This window comes from Bos grunniens, chromosome 4 (assembly GCF_055505025.1).
Source record: "Bos grunniens cultivar Pamir isolate PY7600 chromosome 4, Bosgru_T2T1.0, whole genome shotgun sequence".
Lineage (NCBI taxonomy): Eukaryota > Metazoa > Chordata > Mammalia > Artiodactyla > Bovidae > Bos > Bos grunniens.
Genome location: NC_141168.1, coordinates 62,695,467 through 62,718,960, shown reverse-complemented (window position 1 = coordinate 62,718,960; position 23,494 = coordinate 62,695,467). Strand labels below are relative to the sequence as shown.

The window sequence follows — 23,494 nt, the reverse complement described above, 5'->3', positions numbered from 1 at the left end:
CAGTTGTGGTTATTAACATGCATGTTTATGCTAGCTATACCTATTATCATAAGCATCTAATTTAATTAAATGTTACACAAATTGATGAAATGTGAACAAGAAAGGAAAAAAAAAACCAGTCAAATGTTTTGAAAGACTAACTTATAATGAGTTTTCTTTTTTAAATGGTTGTCAAACGTGGTGAGACAACTGTGAAAGCCTGGGGAAAATTTGTAAATGTCTAGAAAGATTCTGTATTCAGATTTTGTCACAAATAATCTTTACGTTTTCACTCCAACATAAAGAAGCTAAAACTGGGAATTTAAACAGTGTAGCATGAGTGTGGTTTGTAAAACACTTCTGAGAATTTCAATTTGTGGACTTATACCCAAAGAGAATGACATCTCAAATGACGGTGAATTAATTGGGCATTATATTTTGTATAGTACAATGATATGATTAATAAAATGAATATATGATATATTGGTATTATCTGTGCCTTGCCAACTTAAAAAGAATTACCTGAAAAGTTGTCAGTCAGGACTGTTGGATGAGAGGGTTTCTAATCTCTTTGAAATATGGTACCATATGTACCATCATATCCAAGCACCAACCAAAGCACAGAACTCAGAGTTCTTCTAATATTAACCTATGAGGCACTTTCTGATCTCTCATTTTCTGTCTTTGAACATGCTTTCCTTTTGCTTGAAATGCCTTTTCCTAATCTTCTTTGCTACCTTTGATTTGTCTCTTCATTTTAGGTATTACTTGCTCTGCGGTATCTTTACAGATCTCCCCAAACTGGCTATATTCTCCTCTAAATGTCTATTAGAAACAACTACCTGAAAAAAAATTGTAATTAAAATTTTAGAGGAAATGATGAATGCATTCATCCTTATTGCATTTGTTTCTTTTGTGAGAAAGAAGTATTAGGATAGTTTAAAAAAATATAATTATAAGGATAAGAAATAAATTTACTAATATTTCTAATCCTAATATCCTATCCAGAATCTACAGGACAATCACCGGCTTGCCCATGACTAGAATTCGTGTGATAAGGGAATCCTGTAAAATACTGATTTGAGAATAATCAGCTACAAAAACTGGTTGTTTGTTTGCTTTTTTTTTTTTTTAAGATATGATTAGGTCAATAATTTGTGGGAGGGAAAACTGTTAGTAGTTCAAGGCAGGTTACTAAATATGACCCATAACTGAGACAGTAAATAGCAAAGTAGGGTTTGGGTGGCTGTAGAGGTTTCCCTGGTAAGCATATTTTATCTAATCAAAGTGGTATTTTGTAATTTTGAAGAGAATATAATTACAAGCATTTATTATCTAAGTGGAATGATTTTTGATAAGGGTGACACAGAGTTGTTTTTATTAGGTTGAGACAGATATCCAATCAGAACATACAGTGCTCTGTGTGTGTGTGTGCGCGCACACGTGCTAAGTTGCTTCAGTTCAGTTCAGTCACTCAGTCGTGTCCGACTCTTTGCAACCCCACGGACAGCAGCATGCCAGGTCTCCCTGTCTATCACCAAATCCCAGAGTTTACTCAAACTCATGTCCATTGAGTCAGTGATGCCACCCAACCACCTCATCCTCTGTCATCCCCTTCTCCCACCTTCAATCTTTCCCAGCATCAGGGTCTTTTCAAATGAGTCAGCTCTTTGCATCAGGTGGCCAAAGTAATGGAGTTTCAGCTTCAGTATCAGTCCTTCCAATGAACACGCAGGACTGATGTCCTTTAGGATGGACTGGTTGGATCTCCTTGCAGTCCAAGGGACTCTTAAGAGTCTTCTTCAAAACCACCGTTCAAAAGCATCAATTCTTCGGCACTCTGCTTTCTTTACAGTCTAACTCTCGCATCCATACATGACTACTGGAAAAACCATGACTACTGGAAAAACATCTAGCCTTGGCTAGATGGACCTTTGTTGGCAAAGTAATATCTCTGCTTTTGAATATGCTATCTAGGTTGGTCATAACTTTCCTTCCAAGGAGTAAGCGTCTTTTAATTTCATGGCTACAGTCACCATCTGCAGTGATTTTGGAGCCCCCCAAAATAAAGTCTACCACTGTTTCTCCATCTATTTTCCATGAAGTGATGGGACCAGATGCCATGATCTCAGTTTTCTGAATGTTGAGCTTTAAGCCAACTTTTTCACTCTCCTCTTTCACTTTCATCAAGAGGCTCTTGAGTTCCTCTTCACTTTCTGCCATAAGGGTGGTGTCATCTGCATATCTGAGGTTATTGATATTTCTCCCTGCAATCTTGATTCCAGTTTGTGCTTCATCCAGCCCAGCGTTTCTCATGATGTACTCTGCATAGAAGTTGAATAAGCAGGGTGGCAATATACAGCCTTGACGTACTCCTATTCCTATTTGGAACCAGTCTGTTGTTCCATGTCCAGTTCTAACTGTTGCTTCCTGACCTGCATACAGGTTTCTCAAGAGGCAGGTCAGGTAGTCTGGTATTCCCATCTCTTTCAGAATTTTCCACAGTTTATTGTGATCCACACAGTCAAAGGCTTTGGCATAGTCAATAAAGCAGAAATAGATGTTTTTCTGGAACTCTCTTGCTTTTTCCATGATCCAGTGGATGTTGGCAATTTAATCTCTGATTCCTCTGCCTTTTCTAAAACCAGCTGGAACATCTGGAAGTTCACGGCTCACGTATTGCTGAAGCCTGGCTTGGAGAATTTTGAGCATTACTTTACTAGCATGTGATATGAGTACAATTGTGCGGCATTGCCTTTCTTTGGGATTGGAACGAAAACTGACCTTTTCCAGTCCTGTGGCCACTGCTGAGTTTTCCAAATTTGCTGGTTTATTGAGTGCAGCACTTTCACAGCATCATCTTTCAGGATTTGAAATAGCTCAACTGGAATTCCATCACCTCCACTATCTTTGTTTGTATAATGCTTCCTAAGGCCCACTTGACTTCATATTCCAGGATGTCTGTCTCTAGGTGAGTGATCACACCATTGTGATTATCTGGGTCGTGAAAATCTTTTTTGTACAGTTCTTCTGTGTATTCTTGCCACCTCTTAAGTCACTTCAGTCGTGTCCAACTCTATGCAGCCCTATGGACTATAGCTTGCCAGGCTCCTCTGTCCATGGGATTCTCTAGGCAAGAATCCTAGAGTGGGTTGCCATTCTCTTCTCCAGATACAGAGATTGTGTCAATTATGTGGTTCTGATGCTTAAGAGAGAACACTTCCTTTTTTTTGGACTCACTTTCACTGGCAAAAAGCCATTTAACCTAAAAGGTGCAAAAATTGAAAAGCTGCTGTTCTCAGATATTTTGCTTCCCTGATGCCTTTCTATTGAAAGTCCCCAAATCAGGGGGATGAGTTGAATGCAGTTAGCTCTCAGAACCATCAACCATCAAGTGAAGTGGTCTCACTACATATGCACTGATTTTTTGTCCCTATAATCAATGGAAGCTTGGTGTATGTAGGTAGCAATGGCTCCTCTCTGGAGATTAGTTGAATGTATCTGGAGGGATGGTTTTCATTGGCATCTGACCATTCAGGTAGTCCTGTGTGAATAATTCCATATGATCTTCCAACTTTTTTGATCAACACCCTTCAGATATTCCTCTTTGCCCAGAAAACATATATATATACATTATATATATATATAACGTATATATACGTTATATATATGATATATATGGATATATATGTATATTATATATATATATGATATATATGGATATATATGTATATCATATATATGTGATATATATGTTATATATATATGTATATCATATATATGTGATATATATGTTATATATATATATGTATATCATATATATATGATATATATGTTATATATATATATGATATTTAGGCTTAGATATGATTAGAATGATATTTAGGTTTCTATATGGTTTCTACATATATATACATGCATATATATGTATATTATATATATATATGATATATATGTTTTATATATATATATATGATATTTAGGCTTAGATATGATTAGAATGATGTTTAGGTTTCTATATGGTCAGTCCATACTCACATTACATTTGCTACTTAAACTTACATTTGCTGGCTTCTATTAAACTATCAATACACTCCAGCCAAACCAAAGAATTCAGAGTTTTTCTAACATGAACACTTGATACACTTTATCATCTACCTACCCTTTGTCACATGTTGTACCACTCATCATCATATTTGTATTTTTTCTAATTTCCCAGATCTGCATTAATCTGGTCAGAATTAATCCTTTTCTTAAAGGAGTGTGGAATAAGTAATTAAGTATGCAGCTTTCTGTGTCTGTATTCAAAGTCTTTATTATTTTCTTTGCTTAACAAAGCCTAAATTACTATCATTTAGTACACTACTTGTTACTACTACAATAAACACTCAACAATTATCATGATTACATCTCGAATCCAGCATTTATCAGAATCTGCTTGTGTTGTGGTTTCTATGTACTTACTTCATCTCTTGTACTATATTATACTATAAGGTTTTTGAGGTCTGAGGCTTTGCGGTACTTAACTTTTAATCCCCTGAAATAATGTACATTTTAGGTGCTTACTTTAATAAATGTAAATTGAGTTGAATTGATAGTAATCTCACTATTCATGTTAAAATTTATCATGAACTATGGTGTATGTTTCAACTAGTAGCCTCCTTAAATAATGATCTTGTACTTGATACTGATAACCTCGTTCAATTAAAAATTTCTAAAAATGTAATTTGTACATAAAATGTCCAATAATCTCAGTAAAATACCCACAAGGAAGACTGTAGTAGAAGCCCTGAAATTTGGTTTTCATCCTTTTGATTTTTAAAGGTCAACTAAAATAAACAATTAATGATAAATTGTGTCATTGTTGACAAAGTAATCTCTCCAGGCCTTGAATTTCTTACTTGTAAAATGACTGTGTTACCTGAAGATTTCTAAAAACCTCTTTGGTTAAAGACATTATATGAAACTGTTATAGAAATAAGAGACACAACAACCTCCAAATGTTTATAGTAATCTAAAGAGGACTACTAGACTTCTCTGGTGATCCAGTGGTTAAGACTCCATGCTTCCAGTGCAGGGTTTTCAGGTTCATTTCCTGGTCATGGAAGCTCCACATGCTGCATGGTGCAGCAATAAATAAATAAATAGGACTACTATCAGAATGCATACTTATTCATCCATTTAGCCAACATATTGAGCAACTGTTGAAAATATAGACGGGCACTGTTTTAGAAATCAGAAAGACAGTGTTGAACAAAACAGCTCAAGTCTCTGGCATTGTGGAATTTCATCAAGTCAGGAAGATAGACAAAAATTAAGTCAACTGTGAGATAGACTATAAAGCTAAGGAGCAGATAAGTGCCGTGAAGAAAAGTATGCTAAGGGGTAGAGGCTGGCAGGAGGAGCTATTTTAGATAGAGAGGACGTTTAAGCAGGGACATTAGAACACATACAGCATTCTATTTAGAGAACAGCAAGTACAGAAAAAGGCCAGAGTCAAGAGGGCTTTTGGTTTATGGGAGGAACATGGATGAGGCTCGTGGAACTGAAGTCCAGTAAGCCAGAGAAGATGAGGACGGAGGTGTCATGAGGGGCCACATCACGCAGAGAAGTGATTCCTGGAAGGGGTGACTTTGCCCCTGAGGTACATTTGGCAATGCCTGGTGACATTTTTGGTTGTCACAGCTGTGAAAGGGATGTGACTGGCCTCTAGTGGGTGGAAGCCAGGAATACTACTAAACATCCCAAATTGCATAGGACAGCCCCCCATGGCTAAGAATTATCTTGTTCATAATATCTATAGTTCCAAGACCCGGAATCTCAGATGTAAGATCTCGTAGGTTACAGTAAGATATTTGCATTTTATTCTAAGTGTGAGAGGAAGCCACTGGACATTTTTCAACAGGGCAGACATATGCCATTATTGGACTTAGGTAGAGAATGACTATAGATGGAGGCAGGTAGAGACATGAAAACCAATGTGGAGGTAACGGGGAGTCCAGGAAGTAGATGCTGGTAACGGGGAGTCCAGGAAGTAGATGCTGGTGGGTGGACCAGCGTGGGAGCTGAGGAGGAAGGAAGCAGTTGTTGGACCCCCCACGTATAAATAACAACGATTTTTTTTTTCTTTTTAACGAGTTTTTCCACCTGGTTTCAAAGTCTCACAAGGTGATTTATATCATTTAAAAATTAATTTTAGGACAGCAATTGGCCGACATGGCAAAACATCAAGAGGATGTGTCTATGGAGGGAGAATTTACACTTCAATTTGTATCTTCACAAGAATATGAGAAATTACATCTTCTTAAGATATACTTTACCCACTTGAATTCAGTTTCTTACAGGTCAGTCTTCACCATATGGACTCAGTGGATCCAGAAGTCAATTTTATGCTGCTTAATATTATTCTGGGTTATATTAGAAGTTTAATAAGACCTCATTAAAAGTGATTTCCTATTCTTTCTACCTGAATTGAACATTCTCTGTATTTTCTCCTCCATAATGGAAAAGTCAGACATACACTCCAGAGCACATTTCCTGGAAGCTGATAAAATTGCTTGCTACTTATTTGAAATTTACATTGTTGGTAGCAAATATCCAAACATAATTATGAAGCAAAGTAGTCTAGGAAGCCTTAAGTGAACTTTATGTTTACAGCAAACCACTTCGCCTACAGGTACTTGATCCATAGCTTCATCCATGTTTTGTAGCCCAGAAAATTCCCATGTCAGGGCCCAGACACCATGTAATAGTCGTATGACTAGGGCAGGAAAAACATCATCCTTTGTCACCTACAAACAATCCTCTCACTTTTTTATATAACACTGGCATTCTAAGCATTATAATGTGGATTTATAATACAATTTCTTGTAGGCTGAAGCAATTTGGACTTAAATTAACAAGTTGCTTGTTTGGTACTTTACAATACCTGTTTTATTCATATTTATATTTTATAAAGACAAATCTATTGCTGTCAAATGTGTAATCTAGTATGGTAATTCTTTTAAGAAGTCATTATATTCTCTCTCTGTAGTAGTTTGTTTGAATGAAACTATTAAATAGAGACATATTAAGGAATATTTGGTTGGAAAATGATTGATGATTAAACTAATCCCTGTTGACTTTGATTAGTTAGTTCTTCTATTTTGCAATATTGATCATGTATAAAGAAGAATCTCAATTTGAATTTAACTAAAGTCCAGTTGGTCCTTGTAATGTAGTTATGTATCAAAATGTTATTATTAGGTAATTAAAACTTAAAAAGAAACACTGATTAAAAAATAAATGAAAAGTTATTTCAAAAGATACTGCATCAGGCTACATTTTGAAGATCAAATAACTGTTGTAAGCAATAAATAATGAGTAGAGTTAACAGAGAAACCCATTCTCAAAACATAAACTTGCAGGCTTCCATGAAGATCAGAGGAAAAGGAAAACGAATTGGTCAGTTCACATGCCTCGATTAAAGAGTTGTTTTTGTATCCCAGAAGGCCTAAAAATGGCTTAAAAACATTAAATCATCAACTCTGAACAGAAATACAGAGGCAGAAGTTTTCCAGAGCTTTCTACCCCAAAGAGGATAGTAAGTTTGAATCTAATGACTATGTAGAATTGTGGCTAAGTTTTTTCACTAAAATGAACTTAGGAAAAACAACTGATTTTGCATCTGGAGGATCTCTTTTGATTCTTTATGAATTTTCTGCCAGAAGTCCCAGAGCAGCCTCAGCCCATCAGTAGGTATCCCCTCTCTTGTATCTTTCTCTCTTAATTTTAATCACAGATGGGGAGCAATTTCTCAGGAAGTAGAAAATATATTCTTTTGTTGTTGCTCTCATTTGGTTGGATTTTTTGTTGTTTCAGTTTTTCTTTATTTTTGTGTTTTACTTTTGCCTGTGAGGGATGGTAGAATATGCCACTCCAAAATATGCCATCTTGGCAAAAGGATTATTTTGAGTTTAAAAGACTTGAAAAATAGCAAATCCTGTTCCCTTTTTCTTAAAAGCAGGAGATGGACTTCTCACGTGAATGATGACTTTGCTATAATAGGAGCAAAGTAGCATTCTTAATATCAAGGACAAGAAACTGAAACCCAGAGATTTCTATAAAAATGGACCTTCTAAAATAAGTCATCTTCCTTTAGCCTCTGCACATAATTCAGTTACTTCTCCATAATTGCCTCTCTTTGTTTATCCAACTATAAAAAACATGTAGGTAGGTTCTGCCTTTCTTTGGGTTTTCATTGCTTATGAGGGTTCCTATGTACCATAAAACTTACATAAATTGTATCCAGTTAGTTGTCCCTTAGTATCAGAGGGGAATTGGTTCCAGGACCCCCTCAAATACCCAAACCCAGGGATGCTCAAGTCAGTTTACTTCACAGGCCTTGCTGAACAGTCTAAGAGGGCAGAGATGAAAATTTGCCTTCCCTAACCTTCAGTATCTGTGGATGAATCTAAAATTTTTGACTTCTAAATACAAAGACATTTCATAACCACAACTTGAGTAGAAATGACTTATCTTACTGGAACTAACATTTGACAGATCTTTTGCTTGGTATGGTGAATGGCTACTTAAAGACCCTTAGGTATAGCAAAATAAAAGATATTTCTGTAAACTGGTATTCCCTTTGTCCCTGCCGCCCTGCAATATTTATCTGCTGATGCATTCAGCCTAAAAGGAAAGACCCCAAGTGGGAGGACCTCTGGAAATATTACACCCAATTAACATTTCTGGCTTTTAAAAATTAGTGTCTGTTTTACTCCTTATTGTTATTTTCTGTCTAGTTTCCCTGCTATGAAACAATGCTATTTAGCTCATCTCTAAATGTTTATGTTTTGCATATATACATACACATATACATATATTTGCATTTTGTCTATTTTAGTTATTTTTTATATGAATCTACTTAAAGTCTTCAGGAAGGCATAAATATGGTAATATCATAATGCTTTATTTAGAAATGCCCTTTGATTGCTTTGTACATGTGCTGTTTTGTCTTCACGCTTCCTTCTTCCTCCTTTGTATTGTTTTGCCCACCCGCCTCTCAGATCTACAGCCTCTTCTGAATATGGTTTGCTTTATTCTGACAAAATACTTCCTATATTCACATTTACATATATGGTGACATTTTGTCATCATTTTTTCACAAAAGTAAAAATAGCACATGTGCTTTTCTACTTTTATCATTCAACAGTCCTTTTGGAAAAATCTTTCAAGTCAATGAATAGCTTTATTTTTGTTCTTTTTCTGGGTTGAATAGCATTCTGTGACATGGGGTCTGGCATCATTTCTTAAATCATTCCTCTGTTTGTAGTTATTATCTCTGCTTCTAATTTTTTTTTTTTTGCCATCATGAGCAATGTTGTAATAACCATTATTGTACCTGTGTCCTTATACAAGCATTTTTATGGCATTGAATCCCAGTACTGAAATTGCTAGGTCATAAGACAAATGAAGTTTTAGAATTTTATAAGTGTTGCCAGATTACTTTCCAAAAAGATTATAAATCTTCATATTGTTGCCAGTAAAAGAGTATGCTTTTCCTATACCTCTGCCATCCACAGATGTTAAAGCTGTTTTTTAATTTTTCAGCTGTTGATTGTAAAGTATTATCTTGTGTTTACTCTAATTTGTATTTTCCTGACTGCTAGTGAATTTTTCATGTGTCTCATCTGTAACTTGCCTATTTATATCTTGTACCCATTTTCTGTTGGATTGTTTTACCTTTTTTTTTTTTTAGTGTGAGTGACTTTGTGAGAGCTCCTTTGTATGTCATTTGTGCAGTGTTTCCTTTCAAAGTAGTGTTAATCTGTTGACTTTAAACCTTATAATACAAAAAGTTTTTAATTCTCAAGTGTTCAGGTATTTGTATATTTTATTTTGTAATTTTGGCTTTAGTCTTGCTTTAAAATGCTTTCCTCAATTCTAACATACATATAGCGTTCAAATTCTTTTTTAAAATGATTTAAAATACTTGTTTATTAATTATACAATTAATTGTATAAATTGAAAAAAAAAAAAAAAGCACAAACTGAAAGTTGAGAATTATGTTTTATTCGAAGATTTTCTGAAGACCCAAGTCTGGGAGGCAGCCTCTCAGGTAATGCTGAGCCACTGCTCCCAGGAGGTAAGGGAGGAGTCAGTGCACAGGGGTTTCACAACAAAACCCAGACACTCAGGACATCAAAAGATTATTGTTAATTAAAGAAAGCCAGACATCTCAAGTTAATGACTTTAGTGCTTTTCGGTTTATAGGAAGGTTACCAGAGTCTGTGAGGGCTCATTGAAATCACTTCTTTGATTTATACTTTAACTGTTTAGGGCCAGTATCCTGCCTTTTCATACTGAACCCTCTCAGGGCACACAGTCAGGACCGGGGAAGGGGCTGCCTTAGTGGCTGATGGCTTGAAATCCTTTGTTTACTGATGTGGCAGATGATGTTCTTCATCCACAGTGGCAAAATTATTCCTTGGCTTAAATTTGGTGGTTTACGGATGCTGATAATTTATATTCATCATGCGATTCATAGATGTTGATACTTAATTTCAACAGAATTATAGGTATAATGGGTATAATGTATGAAAAGTGTCACCTTTTCCTGAAAAACTACTCAGTAATCCTAGCTGACTTGGATATCTCTTACCCAGCTCCTTATTTTGCCCTCTCTGCCCCTATAACATTGACTTACCACTTTGAGTTGAAATTGTATGTTTTAAAAAGTTGTCTATTTACCTGGCTAAGCTACAAATTGTTCCAGGGAAGGACTGTGTCATATTTATGTTTACATCTCTAGTGCATAACAGTTTCTTTAAATCACTGGAGGGTGTGTGTGTGTTAGTCCCCAAGTCGTGTTTGACTCTTTGCTATCCCATAGACTGTAGCCCACCAGGCTCCTCTATCCATGGAATTCTCCAGGCAAAGAATACTGGAGTGGGTTGCCATTCCCTTCTCCAGATACCACTGGGTACTTAATAAATATTTGTGGAATTAATTTGATTTAGAAAAGCTTTTTTGTTTGCCTAGCTGCATTAATTACTATATCATAAGAACAGGTAAGCTTATTTCTTAATTCTGATAATAAAGGTGACCATTTATTGGAGTTTATTCTGCCAGATACTATTCTAAAAACATTACATGCATTATCTCATCTCTCATCATGCCTCTGTGAAGCAGATAGTATTATCCTCTGTTACAACAGGTGAACTCAAGGCCATGCAAGGAGAAAGTGGCACACCTGGAGTTCAACCTAAAGTCTGTCTAGTTGGGGAGCCCACATTAATTTGCCCTCTGCCACACTGCTTTCCAGCTTCAAAATTATCTATTGTTCCTATTCTAAAGAGATACTTTTCAAGAAGACCCCTTGTTTTATGATCTCCTTAGCTCTAAGGCATATATATTTTGTTTTACTGGTAATTAATCCAAAGGGTCATTCATTTTGTTTGTAGGGAAAAAATAGTAACCATTTCTTTTAACACTAAAAAGTTAAAGTTATAAAACTGAGATTAGAGCAACAGAAGAAAAATTGTTCATAGTTTCTCTAATATCTAGGTGTTATTGGACCTTGCATTAAAAAAGCACTGAAATGTGTCCCTCACCCCTTTAAAACTAGCATATGGGAAAAACCTTTGAAACTAAATGATGAATGAAGTGGACACCCAGGAAATTATTTCAAAAGAGAACTTTGTAAACAAGTGCAGCAATACCATTTATAATACATATTGATTTTTCTGAAAAATAAAATTATGCATTACAAGTTCACTGTTCTATTTAAATTGGTTTGCTAGGAAGCCATGCATGGAATAACAATATAAGTCATTATTTTTATTATGTGATAAGATCCGCTGATTATGGTATTTACACCTTTGACATTTCATATAATTGATGATCATTTTAGCAAAAAAATTAGTTTTAAATATATGTGCATTAGATACATCATTTTCTTTATGGATTTATCATTTATATATTCAGGGTGCCTATATAAGGTTTATAATTATGCTATAATTCAATAATATATTTACCTTAAAATTTTTGACTCAATATGATCTAAGTTAGGGCATACTATAATAACATAGAATATTTAAGAGAAAAATCAATAATATGCTTTTAGAATAAAATAATTTAAATACATTTCATTTTTCTATATAATTATAACAACTGAATGTCTTAATGAGAAAGTGATTTATAAAATATCTCCCTTATTTTATAGTGGCATATCTTCAGAAAATAATGTAGTAAGAAAAAAGAAATCCATTTTTTTTTGTCTGTAAGTGAATGAGATTTGAAATCCACACTACTTTCTTTACCTTTTAGTTTTTATCTGTTCTTCACATCTTGATTCAAAGAGACACAATGCTTTTTCTGACTATTTGAGGCTAAAACAACACCATACTTTGAATACCTATGCAGTTAGCAACATTTGACGTTCCTTCACTTATATATTCCTCCACTCACCAATTATTTTCTGGCAGAAGCTTCCAACTTGTGAAATTTTGTTGTGGTAGTTTAGACTGTATATGTGTATACGTGTATTTATATATATTTATTTATAGACTGCTTTATGGCTTATGACTTCCCAGGTGGCTCAGACGGTACAATGCGGGAGACCAGGGTCCAATCCCTGCGTCGGGAAGATCTCCTGGAGAAGGAAATGGCAACCCACTCCAGTACTCTTGCCTGGAAAATCCCATGGATGGAGGAACCTGGCGGGCTACAGTCCATGGGGTCACAAAGAGTAGGAAACGACTGAGCAACTTCACTTTCACTTTGTTGCTTATGTTTTGAATCATAGTATAAGTTACAGTCTTGGTAGAAGGGACAGGATCTTATTCTTCTTCATGCCCTGGCCTACACCTTTATGCTGTTCATAACCTTATCCTCACAAACTAACCATAATACACAAAATAACATAGCATAAAATCTTACCCCATTGCTGGATCAATTGACATGGCCTCAGTATGGGTTAAATACATGCCTGATAGACCATGGGTGGAATCTGATTGTTGATATTTTTTTCCAGTTCTCACTAACAGTTGCATTGATTTTTATGTACACAGTATTCTCAGAGCGCATGTTTAACAGGAGAAAACATTCTATATATTAAGGAAATTGTCACAGTTCATTTCTGTCACACACTCCTATAATTCAAATTTAGAAAAAATATATCCAGAATATTCATCACTCAAAAAATTCTTAGCTGTAGTAGGCGCATTCGTATTAAATTTATAAAATTAATTCTGTAACTTTATTGTGAAGATGTACAAATCTAATTTCTAATTTAAATGAGTTAAATAGACTTTCTCTGATTACCTAGCAACAGGCTATAGTTTATTTGGAAAATGACATTTCATTTTTTTCAGCAAAATATGTTAAGACATATTCTTTGAAATCTCAAGTACTTATGATCCATGCAATGGAAAGGAAATTATGGAATCTGGTTTTCATTGCCTGCATTTGCCCTGCCACTAACTAATTAGGTGATTTCACCTACATGCTTTTTGTATCCATTTTGTCTGTGCAAAAAGGAGTTATGTTAGATCACTGCTAGGGTCTTTCCAACTGTGATCCTAAAAGACATAATCCTTATAGTTAGCTATATGTGAGTGGACTTCCTAGAAATTTTATCACTTAATTTGCTTAAATTCAGCCTCTATTAATTACGTATATTTCATTTCCAATTCAAGTCAAGCTCCACAGAAAGGAGCATTGAGTCTCCATATTTCAGCATTTAATTGCTAAACAACATAATGATTGGCAACATGTATACTGATAAGGGAGAATTGAATAGCAAAAAGCTTGTCTCATTTTGGTAACAGAATTATTTGTAGTTTTTAGAATAGTGCCCCAACTGTTTAGGAACAAAATTTAAATTTATTCATTAAAGACTTCTAGGCTCACTTTCCCTGCTTAAAATCCTTCTATAGGGTAAAATAGACATCAGTAGTATTCCATGATCAGGTTCTATTGCAACTTGTCTTATCTCAGAAATGTTTGCATTTTGTCTGATATTAATTATAGTATATTATTATATTGTCAACTTCTCTATGTATCTATGTCCTTTTGCTTTGTGTATCTCTCTTATAAGCAGCACATAACTAGAATTTTTCCTTAGTTGTGCAGTTCTTTTTTTTTTTTCCAGACAGCTAGATTAGTTCATTTACTTTTATTATGACCACTGGTATATTTATATGCCATCTGATTTTTGTGCTTTCTATTGATCTTACTTTCCCCATTTTTCTCATCTTCTCCTGCATTCTTTTGCCTTAATGGATATTTTTAAATACTATTTCTTATTTGACTTGGAAGTTATACACTACATTATTACTCTTAAAACTTTAAAAATATGTAGTTAACAAAGTCTAAAGGTAATAAATATGCCTACTCTTTCTTGAGTTGAGTATTAGTCACTTAGTCATGTCTGATTCTTTGGGACCCCATGCACTGTAGTCTGCCAGGCTCCTACGTCCATGGGATTTCCCAGGCAAGAATACTGGAGTGCCATTGCCATTCCTTCTTCAGGGGATCTTTCTGACCCAGGAATTGAACCTGGGTCTCCCACATTGCATGCAGACTCTTTACTGTCTGAACCACCGGGGAAAATTTATTTACAAACATGTTTCTCCTTTTCTACATGTTATTAGTATAAGTGTTCATGTAATAGAGAAGGAGGCAGGGGATGAGTGACCTCTGTGGTCTCTTCTAATAAAAGCACTAATCCCATCATAAGGAGCCTAGCCTTAAGACCTCATTTAAACATAATAAACCTCCCCATAGCCCCCATCTCCAAATATCATCACACCGGAAGGTAGAGTTCAGTATATGAATTCTGAGGGCACGTAAGTCAGTCCAAAGCACAAGATAATTTAATAAAGAAAAGATAATGTTTTCAAAGAACAGTGCCAGAAAATTGGGATTTCCACATGCGAAAAGAAAAGTAAGATGAAATAAAGAAAAATAAATTTGAACTTTCTTACCATAGTTTTTGTAAGTACTAAAACTATAAAACAGGGGAATAAAAAGGAGAGAATCTTTGTGATTTTGGTTTAGGCAAAGATTTCTTAAAAGTATAAAAGGCAAATACCATGAAAGAAAAGAATTGGCTAAGTGAACTTCATCAATATTTACTATATTTTTTCTTTGAAGAAGAACACTGTTAAGAAAATGAAAAAAAAAAAAAAAGCCAAGTATTAGGAAGAAATACTTGCCAAAACTCTGGTAAATTTTATACAGACTGTATAAAGAAATCATACAACTAGATAATAAAAAGGCAAACAAAAAAATTTAATTTTTAAGAAATTTAATAGATATTTCACCCATGAAGAAAGCAAAGGATAAACAAGCACTCCAAATCATTAGTCACTAGGAAATGCGCATTACAACCACTGTACGCCCCCTCCTAGCTCAGTCAGTAAAATATCAACCTTCAGTGTAGGAAACCACCTGCCAAATAGGAGATACGAGCTTGCTCCCTGAGTGGGAAGATCTCTGGAGAAGGAAATGGCAACCCACTCCAGTATTCTAGCTTAGGAAATCCCATGGACTAAGGAGCCTGGCAAGCTACAGTCCCTGGGACGTGACTTAACAACTAAACCATAGCCACCGAAAGTTAAAAGAATGTTATTTACCAAGTGTTAGTGTGTGGTGAGAAATATTAACAACCTTAGGTATGCAGATGATACCAGTCTAATGGCAAAAAGTAAAGAGAAACTAAAGAGCCTCTTGATGAGTGAAAGAGGAAAGTGAAAAAGCTGGCTTAAAATTCAACATTGAAAAAACTAGGATCATGGCATCTGGTTTCATGGCAAATAAAAGTAGAAAAGGTGGAAGCAGTAACAGATTTCCTTTTCGTGGGCTCCAAAATCACTGTGGATGGTGACTGCAGCTATGAAATTAAAAAACTCTTGCTCTTTGGAAGGAAAGCTATGACAAACATAGACAACATAATCAAAAAGCAGAGAAATCATTTTCTCAACAGAGGTCCCTATATTTAAAGTTATGATTTTTCCTGTAGTCATGGACAGATGTGAGAGTTGGACCATAAAGAAGACTGAGCACCAAAAAATTGATGCTTTCGAACTGGGGTGCTAGAGAAGAGTCTTGAGAGTCCCTTGGACTGCAGGGAGATCAAACCAGTCAATCCTAAAGGAAATCAACCCTGAGTATTCTGGTTGAACTGAGCTCCAATACTTTAGCCACCCAATGCAAAAAGCTGACTCATTGGAAAAGACCCTGATAGTGGGAAAGATTGAGCACAGGAGAAGAAGGAGGTGACAGAGGATAAGATGGTTAGATAGCATCACCAACTCAATGGACATGAATTTAAGCAAACTCCGGGAGATCATGAAGGAGATGGAAGTCTTGTGTTCTGCGGTCCATGGAGTTGCAGAGTAGGACACAACTTAGTGACTGCATAACAACATCATAAGTGTTTGTGGAACAACTGGAACTCACATACTATTGGTACAGCTCCTTTGAAAGTCAGTTTGACAAATTTGCTGTAAGGTTAAACATTCAGTTACTATATGACTCAGCTATTTCGCTTGTAGATATTCACCCAGGAGAAATGAAAACGTGTATCCATGCAAATATTTTTATGTTCATTGCTGCTTAATTGATAATAGCCAAAAACTGGAAGCAACCCAAGTGTCCATGAACGATTGATAAACTAACTGTGTTATTGACATATCTCTATAATAGTATAGTATTAAGAAACAAGTAACAAATGACTAATATATGCAGCAACATGGATTAACCTCAAAAGCAAATAGACTACATTCGAAAACAAATAAAGAAATGCAAATAAAGGAATGCATATGGAATAACTCCATTTATATACAATTCTAGAAAGGGGACGACAGGACGAAATGGTTGTATGGCATCACTGACTCAATGGCCATGAGTTTGAGCAAGCTCCAGGAGATGGTGAAGAACAGGGAAGCCTGGTGTGCTGCAGTCCATGGGTTGTAAAGAGCTGGACACGACTGGGTAACTGAACAACATAGTGACAGAAAGCTCAACTGGGAGCCGAGGATGGAGATGGAGGCAGATTTGCTTGGGAAAGGGCATGAGGAAACATTTTTGGGTGATTCAGGTGTTTCATATATTGGTCTGGTGATTATGTGCTTGGGTAGATTTTGAAAACTCATTGAATTTTATACTTAAAATTGCTGAATGTTGTTTCTATCTTAACAAGGAAACTCTGTTGGCAGGTCATTATTCCTTTGAAAGTAATCGTTACTTTTTTGTCTGGCAGCTCTTATAAAATTTTTAGGGAAGAGGAGTTCCTTAGTGTTCTGCAGTTTTATTACAGTATATCACAGTGTGATTTCTTTCTATTTATTTATCTTACTTGTGATTTACTTTGATTACAGAAGCTGTAAGTCATGCTTTTATCAGTTGTAGAAAATTCTGTTACTATCTCTCAAATGTTACCTCTTCCTTGTTCCTTTTTTATTCTCTTCCTTTGGGACTCTAATTACACTGACATTACATTTTCTCTTTTTTTAAATATAAATTTATTTATTTTAATTGGAGGTTAATTACTTTACAATACTGTGTTGGTTTTGCCATACCTCAACGTGAATCCACCACAAGTATACACGTGTTCCCCATCCCGAACACCCCTCCCACATTCTCCATCTCTTCCACTTTTCATTTCCTTATCTCTCCATGCTAAAGTCTAAGCAATCTTTTAGACAGATATGCCAGTTCTTCTTTCTTTCATTTGTAGTTACCCAATCCCTGGGTCAGCAAGATCTCCTGGAGAAAGGAAAGCCTACCTACGTGCCTGGAGAATTCCATGGACAGAGGAAACTGGAGGGCTACAGTCCGTGGGGTTGGACACGACTATATGACTGACACACTTTCTTACTCATTAATGCTGGCTACTTGCTTGTGAGTTCTGTCTTTGGATAGTAAGTGCCTATTGGTAGGAACTTATTTATGGAAAACTTGAAAACTCGAACTCTGAATTGACAGATTATCCCTGAAAAGATTTATAGTTCCTTCTGCCAGATTCTTGGAGTCAATTGAAATTAATTCTTAACTGTTCCGAACCACAAACAATGTGAATCTTAACCCCATCACACCTTGAGAATGGTATGTGGATTCTCAAGGGAGAATCTTTTCCCTTCCAGAAATCACCCTAGATCATCAGCCCCCAACCTTTTTGACACCAGGGACCACTTTCGTGGAAGACAGTTTTTCCGTGGACTGGGAGCAGGGTTGGTTTCAGGATGATTCAAGTGGATTACATTTATTGAGCATTTTATTTCTATTGTTGTTACTTCTCTTCCACCTCAGATTATCAGGCATTAGATCCTGGAGTTTGGGGACCCCTGCCTTAGATAGGCAATGTTCTTTTCATTTTCCTTTCCTGATGATAGATATCTTTTTTTCTAGTCCAGTCTATTAATGATGATAAAAGTGATCTGGTTCTAGCTCTTGATCTTACACAGTCCTGAACTCTGTACTCCTAATCCCTTCTTGACAATGAAAACTCAGGGGTCTAGGATCCTGGGAATGTCCAGTGAACACTTTCAGGGCAGAATCTACTTTGCACAATGAAAATAAATTAACAGAATTCTTTGAAAAATAAATAAATACCTTAAATAATCATGATTTATTAATAGTGCTTACCTAAATTAAGGATATATATGTATGTGTGCTTATGAGATGCTTTAAATATGGATTTGTTTCCTTCTTGTGACATCAGGAATTACATAGACAATTTTGTGTTCAACTGATGACTCAAAATATTCAGAGACAAAAAAACATTGTTTTCAAGGTCAAATCAAATTGGAAGCAATCATTCTTCATTCCATTTATAAGACCTAGGTAACTTGTCTTGGTAAAACTAGTACAAAAAATGCCTTTTTGTAGATAGATAGTTAGAATACCATACAGAATTCATTTTTGTCTGTCAAAACCAAAATTATTTGCAACCCATATATACATACAACCTTGTAGGCTGACACCTCACTTAACTGTTAAATCACCTTAAAGATTATCTTGTCTTTCTTTTATGTGAATTCAGGAGCACAAAGCTATTTAAAATTCCTTCTCTAGAGATATTCTATTAGGAGTATTATATTTCTTTGGCAGTCCTAAAGAGAACCAGCTCAATATTTTAACATCATATTTTTCAAAGCCACTTTGGGTTATTTTTTTAAAAATTAGATTGAAACCTGAGGGGAAAAAATATACACTATGTACATGGGATGAATTTCAGCAGGGTTCTATAGCTCAGAGTTCTTTCACACCCTGTTTAGTGTCTAGGTAAAACATTCTCTGTTAGCATAGCAACATTCAAATATGCAAGAGATTAGTAAGTAAAAGCATAAATAGGTAGATTGTGCTTTCACCTACTACTCTCTGCGTGTTTGAATATGCACAAGCATATATATTGTGTTTTCACACATAAGTTTTAGAATGTCCCAGAGGGTATAAGAATAAAAGAAAAAATAAGATTCACTGTACCATTAAAAATAGTCTACAAGACCAGTGCAAATGTAGGGAAAAGGAATTATTGAAGCATAGCTCAGGTAATTTTAAAAGACTGATGCTAATAGGCAGTAGAAACTGAACACATTCGGAATTATAAAATGAAAGAAAATAGTGGACAAAGAAGTTGATAGCAATAATAACTACCGCTTACTAAGCTTACTGAGTTCCTACTATACATTAGAAATACATTGAGTGCTTTACTTAGAAAGTCTCAACTCTAAGAGAATCCATTTATCAAGTGCTTAATACATGCCACTTTTGTCCATAGAACAGTTTTTTGAGTTAGGTACTATTATTTGCCCCATTCTGCAAATATGGTAACTGACAGTTAAGACCTTTATCAACTAGTCCAAGGTTACATAAACTTTAAAGTTAAGTCAGATATCAACTCCAAGATAGGCTGTCTGCAGAGACTGTACTCTATAGCAGCCTCTCTGTTATATTGTCATCTAACTACTTAAGCTTTCTCTCAACCCCATTGTTGTTGTTGTTCAGTCACCAAATCCTGTCTGACTCTTTGTGACACCATGAACTGCAGCATGCCAGGCTTCCCTGTCCCTCACCATCTCCCTGAGTTTGTCCAAGTTCATGTTCAATCAGTGATGCCATCCAGCCATCTCATCCTCTGATACCCTCTTCCCCTGCCCTCAACCCCGTTCAGTTCAGTTCAGTTCAGTCACGCAGTTGTGTCCGACTCTTTGTGACCCCATGAATCGCAGCATGCCAGGCCTCCCTGTCCATCACCAACTCCCGGAGTTCACTCAAACTCATGTCCATTGAGTCGGTGATGCCATCCAGCCATCTCATCCTCTGTTGTCCCCTTCTCCTCTTGCCCCCAATCCCTCCCAGCATCAGGGTCTTTTCCAATGAGTCAACTCTTCGCATGAGGTGGCCAAAGTACTGGAGTTTCAACTTTAGCATCAGTCCTTCCAATGAACACCCAGGACTGATCTCCTTTAGGATGGACTGGTTGGACCTCTTTTCAGTCCAAGGGACTCTCAAGAGTCTTCTCCAAAAAGACTCAAAAGCATCAATTCTTCGGCGCTCAGCTTCTCAAAAGCATCAATTCTTCGGCGCTCAGCTTTCTTCACAGTCCAACTCTCACATCCATACATGACTACTGGAAAAACCATAGCCTTAACTAAACGGACCTTTGTTGGCAAAGTAATATATCTGCTTTGTAATATGCTATCTAGGTTGGTCATAACTTTCCTTCTAAGTTAGGGTGTGTCTAATCTGTCCCATTTTAAAAGTGGACAAATAGAGGTAGAAACTAAGTAACTTGCACAGGATTACTTGTGAGTAATATTAATAGCATCCAGTTTAAAACTGGTTTAGTCTATTTCAAGACTCTATGCACTTTATACTATATTATTCAATCTTTGTGATAGTATTTTTCATTCTTCAGTTATACATTCCTTTGGTCATACATTTAACAAATGTTTGTTGAGCGTTTTGTACCATGCATTCTTTTGCATGTATTTAAAATTTTTAAATAAGATAGTCAATGCAAGAAAATGTGCAACTATCACTAGTAATTTTATGATACTATGATTTTCTATCATAAATATCTTAACCTCTTGGTTTATATGACATTGAAACTGAGTCTAAGTTTTATATCAGATTCGGTTTCCAGAACAATATGCTTGACTTAAAACCTGTCCTATAATTGCAGAGATGACTAGTTTTATTTCATAATTCTGCTTGAATGATTATTTAAGTAGACAAAATAGGTAATTGTTTCCTTTCTAAGTCCTTATCCAAAATAGTCAGTTTAATAAGGTAAACCAATATTTGGACTTATCAGGAGAATGTGCTTTGCCAACAAGTAAGTAAAAGGGTCTTTTCTGCATCATTAACACTTGATGTTGGGATAGTAGTTCTTAGAAAGAGTCTCATAATAAAAGCAGTAGTGATGTCAAGAACTAATTGACTGATTTTAATTGAAGAGCATTTATATGACAGTAAGATATATTCAACTTGGTTTTGCTTTTCTTTAAAAAGCTGAAACTCTTCTTCCCAGTAGCAATTAAAAATAAATAGCAGTCATTTACTTACTGTGGGCTTATAGTGGCCACAACATTGCTTCCTTGCATGAGTAATTTACTTATCTAAAGCAAAGTAATTCAACACTGAAATTATCTTGAAAATTAAAAACCATTCTAGATAATGAATAGTTTCAATTTCTATAGCACCAATTTATCTATAGTTTTCCTTTTTAATGTATTCTTCTGCACATATACAACTTACTAACAAAAATGGTCTGATTGAGACTCTACCTCCATGAACTATGTGTAAAGCTCAGACTCTGGGGTTAAGTCTATAGACTTGGGAGTGACATTTATTCATTCAACTATCATTTACTGCAAAGTTTCTTTAAGCTGGATATTTTCTGGAATTCTTTGGGAATAAAAGAAGAAAAAAATTAGTCTCAGAAAAAGAATTATTATAGGCTTAGGATAATATTTAATCTAATTTCATCCCTTTTATTTAGTTATATTATAATTTATGTGACCAATCCCTTATTGATTATTTAAAAAGATACTTTTTTATTGCTGTAAAAGGCCGATGTTGAGCATATCTGGTAATAAATATTTGTTAGTATTTCTCATTATTTCCTTGGAATGTATTTCTAACAGTAAATAACTAGATTAAAAGAACATACATTTTAGTTTATTAATAAATTTGACAAAAGTCTACTCCAAATGGCAAAATAGGAAATAAATTTATATCATTTTACATTGCTACCAACACAGTATGAGAGACCCTTTCCTTACTTCTTTTCTTGTCAGATTTCAGACGGAGAAGGCAATGGCACCCCACTCCAGTACTCTTGCCTGGAAAATCCCATGGACGGAGGAGCCTGGTAGGCTGCAGTCCATGGAGTCGCTAAGAGTCAGACACAACTGAGCGACTTCACTTTCACTTTTCACTTTCATGCATTGGAGAAGGAAATGGCAACTCCCTCCAGTGTTCTTGCCTGGAGAATCCCAGGGACAGGGGAGCCTGGTGGGCTGACGTCTATGGGGTCGCACAGAGTCGGACATGACTGAAGCAACTTAGCAGCAGCAGCAGCAGCAGATTTCAGAAGATAGAATATCCCATTAAATGTACTTCATTGATCATTGCTCTTCAAATACTGTCTTTAAAATTGTTAAAAAGTTTCTCATTTTCAAGAATGATTTATAAAATCAAATGGCACTAATCAAAAATTTTGGGTTGACATTGTTAGTTCGTCTTTGAAGAGATTATCTAGCTTTCTTTCTTAAATATTCTGGATTTTAAAGCATTAAGAGGTTATGAAAATTCTGTCATTTGGTTTGGGACATTTATTTGACTAAAAAAGTGAAGACTGCAGCTGGCCTTATGACCAATGAGGTAAAAGCAAATGTCAGAAATGAAATAGATCAGTATTTTGTTGGGGCTTATTGGGTTTTATAAAAAAAATACAGGATATTATGAATTAAGTAGCAAACCATTTTCTTGTGCTAATGCATCTTGTTTAAGCACAAAATTCTACCTACAAAAATATGAAAACAAAATACTGTGGGTAGGTTTACAGGGTCCTGCTGCTGCTGCTGCTGCTGCTGCTAAGTCACTTCAGTCGTGTCCAACTCTGTGCGACCCCATAGATGGCAGCCCACCAGGCTCCTCCATCCCTGGGATTCTTCCGGCAAGAGTACCGGAGTGGGTTGCCATTTACTTCTCCAATGCATGAAAGTGAAAAGTGAAAAATGAAAAGTGAACATCTTATTTAAAAATAAAATTCTACAGTAGCCTTACACTTAACCTATAATAATCGATTGCATTTTTATAATAGCAGTTTTGTCCTTCCTGAGTTTGTATGCTTCCCTATTTGAGCTCTTTTCTGATCTTTTCTCAATAGTTATTATTTTTTTAATTTCTAGAACTATGGGACACAAAAACCGCTATGTCAAAGTCCCCCGTGGTCACATCTGGGTTGAAGGTGATCATCATGGACATAGTTTTGACAGTAATTCATTTGGGCCGGTAA

At 35.6% G+C, this 23,494-nt stretch overlaps 1 protein-coding gene across 13 annotated transcripts in view; it reads left to right on the top strand.

Annotated features, from left to right (window-relative positions):
- Positions 1-23,494, top strand: part of IMMP2L (inner mitochondrial membrane peptidase subunit 2) — a 958,924-nt gene that overhangs the window by 702,722 nt on the left and 232,708 nt on the right. For all 13 annotated transcript variants that reach the window (XM_086396574.1, XM_086396575.1, XM_086396576.1 and 10 more), the window contains exon 6: positions 23,388-23,490. In XM_086396574.1, the coding sequence (XP_086252700.1) occupies positions 23,388-23,490 (103 nt within the window). The remainder of the gene's footprint in view (positions 1-23,387; positions 23,491-23,494) is intronic.